Raw genomic sequence first — 4,060 nt, 5'->3', positions numbered from 1 at the left:
CCTGGTCATGTCATTGTAGCTTCTATTTATAACTACCTTCTTTCACTACCCATTTCACATTTCCTTTGCCCTCAGCAAGTACCTCAGTTGCTTACGGTCTTTTGCCTGGTGGAGTGACCCAAACCTTCATTCCTGAAATGTCTGAGTTATTAATATTTGTTCTTGAATTGTATTGTTTTAGTTTTCTATTGACTTTAATTAGAAGGCATGGTAGTATTAAGAGACACCCTAAGAAATCTCCTATATTCCAAACATATGCTTCCTTACCTCTATTGTGTTGCAGCAGCCTAATTTCTCCTTGGTAATAAGGATCAATCACCCCAGCTAGTACAGTAACTCCCCTTTTTGCCTGTTGATTCAGGGGCATGAGGAGCTCAAAGTGGATGGATGGTAGTCTTAATTTCGAGTTTGCTGGAATCATTTTCGTGTCTTCTGGTGGAAAAATTACTCCCTTTGGAATTAATGCCTGTGCTGGTTTGAAAGGATCATATACCTAGAAAAGCCATGTTTTAATCCTGTTTCATTTGTGGAGGCAGCCACTTCTTTTAATCCCTGTTCAGTACTGTATGTCAGAAACTTGATTAGGTTACTTCCTACGAAGATGTGACTCATCCAATTGTGAGTATTAACCTTTTTTTTTTGATTACTAATTGTGTATTGAAAGCAGTAAGAGGTTCCACAACACCAAATAAACCAGTTCTGAGGTTGTTTTTCCCCAAGATAAAGTTTAACAGCTCCAGCTTCTTCAGTGTTTATCAAAACACAAAAGAAAAAAAGGATAGAGGTCATCTTTTCCTGCTGGCAAATCTGACTCTGGCAGGAGGAGGGAGTGAAAGCTACTTCACACAAATACAGACAGGGGTGCTCCAAGACAGGCTGTGCGTTCTAGAATGGAATGACTTTCCAAACTTGCATGCGTTTCTGGTGGTGAGACCGTAGGGCCCCGAGATCTGCTCTGAGTAAACGCTGGGAATAACAGAGGCTCTCTGCTCTGGCAAGTGGTTTCAAACAAAAGCACCACACATCTGACCAAAATAAAAGGCTGGTGGCTCCCTGCTTTCTTCTAAACTGAGAGCCAGAGGCTGCGGCCGTGCCCGAGGCCAGCGCAAAGGCCCTCCTGTGGGGCCTCGAGAGGCCCAACATCAGTGGTCTGGGCACAGTGGGGGGTCTAGGGCTCAAGACCTGATGGAAGGGATGCTGGTCTCATAGTGGCCAGGGCCACGCCACAGCCTCAAACCTTGTTTGCTAGGTAACCGTGTGAGGACAAGTACAAGCACAAACTCTATGAAATACAGGATGATGCAAAGACCAAGCGTAATTACAGGGATCTCTATTGTGACCATGCAAAATTTGATCATGGGTTTGATTTGTGTCACCTTCTCTCGTTCCCAAAGGGAAACACAGACGATCAGATGAACTAGTATTCAGGTCGTTACTGCAAAATCTACACTAGGCATATTTCTCCCTTCTGTGTGTTCAAGTGTTCTCCTTATCTTTTATTTTTAACTATTTAAAAAAAATGCACTGAGTTTTTGGGTTAAAAACCAACCACCAAAATAGATCTCAACACAGACCTAAAGCCAAAAGGAGGCACCCTTGGCTCTTGTAACACAGTAACCCCTGGAAGCCCAGGTGCCAGAGCGCCTGAAATCCCTTCTCAGTACTAAACAGTGAGTTGATTTTCCTTTTTTTTTTTATAATAAAAAAAGCTGAGTAATATTGCAATAGGAGTACCAGAAACTGCCTCATTGGAAACAAAAACTACTTACATTAAATAAAAAACCTGTTTGCAGGCTGCGTCTGCCACATTTACAGCATGGTGCAATACATACTGTGACCAAAACCCATGGAAACAGCTTCTGGCACTCAATACCACAGAGTAGCACAGTTTGCCACATGAGAGTAAAGCGGAGGGCGAAGAGGAGGAAGTAAGAGGGAGAGGAGGGAGAGGGAAGAGGACAGGCTCTCGGTTCACTTCTGGTTTCGGAGCTGATTGGACAGCCAGTCCAGTTCCTCGTAAAGCCCATCCCCACTGGTGGCACAGGTGGCCTGAATGTACCAGTTTCTGTGGCGCAGAGAACGCAATCCCAGTTTATCTGTGATTTCAGCAGCATTCATGGCATTGGGAAGATCCTGCTTGTTAGCGAACACTAATAAGACAGCATCCCTGAGCTCGTCTTCTGCCAACATCCTCATGAGCTCTTCGCGGGCCTCAGTCACACGCTCTCGGTCATTGCTGTCGACCACAAAGATCAGACCTTGTGTGTTCTGGAAATAGTGGCGCCACAGAGGCCGAATCTTATCCTGGCCACCCACGTCCCACACGGTGAAGCTGATGTTCTTGTACTCTACAGTTTCCACATTGAAACCTATAGTGGGAATAGTAGTTACTATTTCACCAAGTTTCAATTTGTACAAAATAGTAGTCTTCCCTGCGGCGTCCAGGCCAACCATGAGAATGCGCATTTCTTTTTTGCTGAAAAGGCCCTTGAAGAGGTTAGCAAAAATATTCCCCATGCTTGTAGACTGGTGTAATCAACACTGGCCAGAGAAACCCCTCGGCGGCCGCCGCGGCTGCTGCTGCTGCTGCTGGTGCTGCTGCTCCGAGCCAGGCGTTGGTTTCGCTCCCACCTGAGTATTAACCTTTCATTAGAGGGAGGTGTAACTTCACCCATTCCAGGTGGGTCTTGATTAATTTACCGGTATCCTTTAAAATAGGAAGAATTTTGGAGAAAGCTGCAGGATGATGAGAAAACCACGAGAGCCTGCATAGCCAGGGACATTTGAAGACAAAGAAGGAAAACACCCCTGGGTGAGCTTCATGAAACAAGAAGCTGGGAGAGAAAGCTAGCAGATGCTGCCATGTTCGCCATGTGCCTTTCAGTTGAGAGAGAAAGCCTGAACCTCATAGGCCTTTCTTCAATGAAGGAAACTTCTTTGTTGGTGCCTTACTTTGGGCATTTTTATGGATTTGTTTTAATTGGGACATTTTCATAGCCTTTGAACTGTGAACTTGCAACTTAAATTCCCCCTTTTAAAAGCCATTCTGTTTCTGGTATATCACATTCTGGCAGCTTGCAAATTAGAACAATACTTTTAGACCCTAAGAGCATAAAGTCTTGAGGAGATGAAGCAAAACTTACTAGTGGATCACTATTTATAGAGAGTAATAACACTTCCATTTCCACCACTTGATTCTTGGACCTGTGAATTCTGGTTATATAGCACACACCACCTTCTGGAAGATCTTTTCCCAGCCCTGCAAGATATTTCACCTAGTTGGTACTGTAACTGAGTCTTCAAAAGGCTATTCCATAATTCTACCAAGTCTGCTACTTCATAATAATAAAGAACAGGGTAAGATCAGTGAATTCTAGGACCATGGGCCCATTGTCACACTTCATTTGCTGTGAATTGAGCTCCTTGATCAGAAGCAATGTTGTATAGAAGACCATGACAGAGTATAAGCCATTCTGTAAGTTCACGGATGACAGAAGTTTTTGCAGACACATTATGTATGGGGAAATCAAGCCCATATCCAGAATGTCTATTCATGAAAAAACAAAGCACTGTTCTTTTCAGTACATTATAATCAATCTGTCATCAGGTGGCTGGTTAATCAACCCAGGAAATGGTGCCGTATCAGGGATTCCGTGTTCAACTCTGTTGTTGGAAGACTGGGCACTCATCAATAGCTGTAACTAGGTTAGCCTCTATGAATGTCAGTCCATGCTGCCAAGCCCATGCATAACTTCCATCCCTGCAACCATTGCCAGTTTGGACAATGACAGAGGAAAGAGGTTGATTGGTATCCACAGAATGGGTCATCCTATACACTTGATTACTGAAATCCTCCTCTGATGAGTCACCCTTTGGTGAGCATTCATGTGGTACACAAATATTTTCATGCTTTTTGCTCATTCAGAAAGGTTGGTCAACATACTTCTCCCAACCTCCTTGTCACCAATTTTCTAACTGGGTTCCTTCCATGTCCTGACCAGCCAGATAAACCACTGGCCACAGCCAATGAATTGGTATACAATCACAACTTTGGTCATTA

The 4,060-nt window shown here is 43.9% G+C and overlaps 1 protein-coding gene across 3 annotated transcripts; it reads right to left on the bottom strand.

Annotated features, from left to right (window-relative positions):
- Nucleotides 1-1,408: 1,408 nt before the first annotated feature.
- LOC143670184 (ADP-ribosylation factor 1-like) lies at nucleotides 1,409-2,517 on the bottom strand. 3 transcript variants are annotated; one of them, XM_077144823.1, is made up of 2 exons: nucleotides 2,370-2,517; nucleotides 1,409-2,258 (listed from the first exon to the last, which is right to left on the bottom strand). In XM_077144823.1, exons 1-2 carry the CDS (start codon nucleotides 2,515-2,517, stop codon nucleotides 1,972-1,974), a joined length of 435 nt encoding a protein of 144 aa, XP_077000938.1. In that variant the 3' UTR covers nucleotides 1,409-1,971. The 3 variants fall into 3 exon arrangements, with proteins under 3 accessions (XP_077000938.1, XP_077000937.1, XP_077000939.1); XM_077144824.1 differs by having other exon boundaries at nucleotides 2,006-2,133; nucleotides 2,259-2,517; XM_077144822.1 differs by having other exon boundaries at nucleotides 1,409-2,517.
- Nucleotides 2,518-4,060: the final 1,543 nt, after the last annotated feature.

The sequence above is a fragment of the Tamandua tetradactyla genome, chromosome X (assembly GCF_023851605.1).
Source record: "Tamandua tetradactyla isolate mTamTet1 chromosome X, mTamTet1.pri, whole genome shotgun sequence".
NCBI classification, from domain to species: domain Eukaryota; kingdom Metazoa; phylum Chordata; class Mammalia; order Pilosa; family Myrmecophagidae; genus Tamandua; species Tamandua tetradactyla.
The sequence above is the reverse complement of the archived record's forward strand: the minus strand, read 5'-3'. Positions and strand labels throughout refer to the sequence as shown.

Coding starts and splice junctions, on each gene's coding strand:
- LOC143670184 (XM_077144822.1), bottom strand. CDS start 2,517: ATGGGGAATATTTTTGCTAACCTCTTCAAGGGCCTTTTCAGCAAAAAA.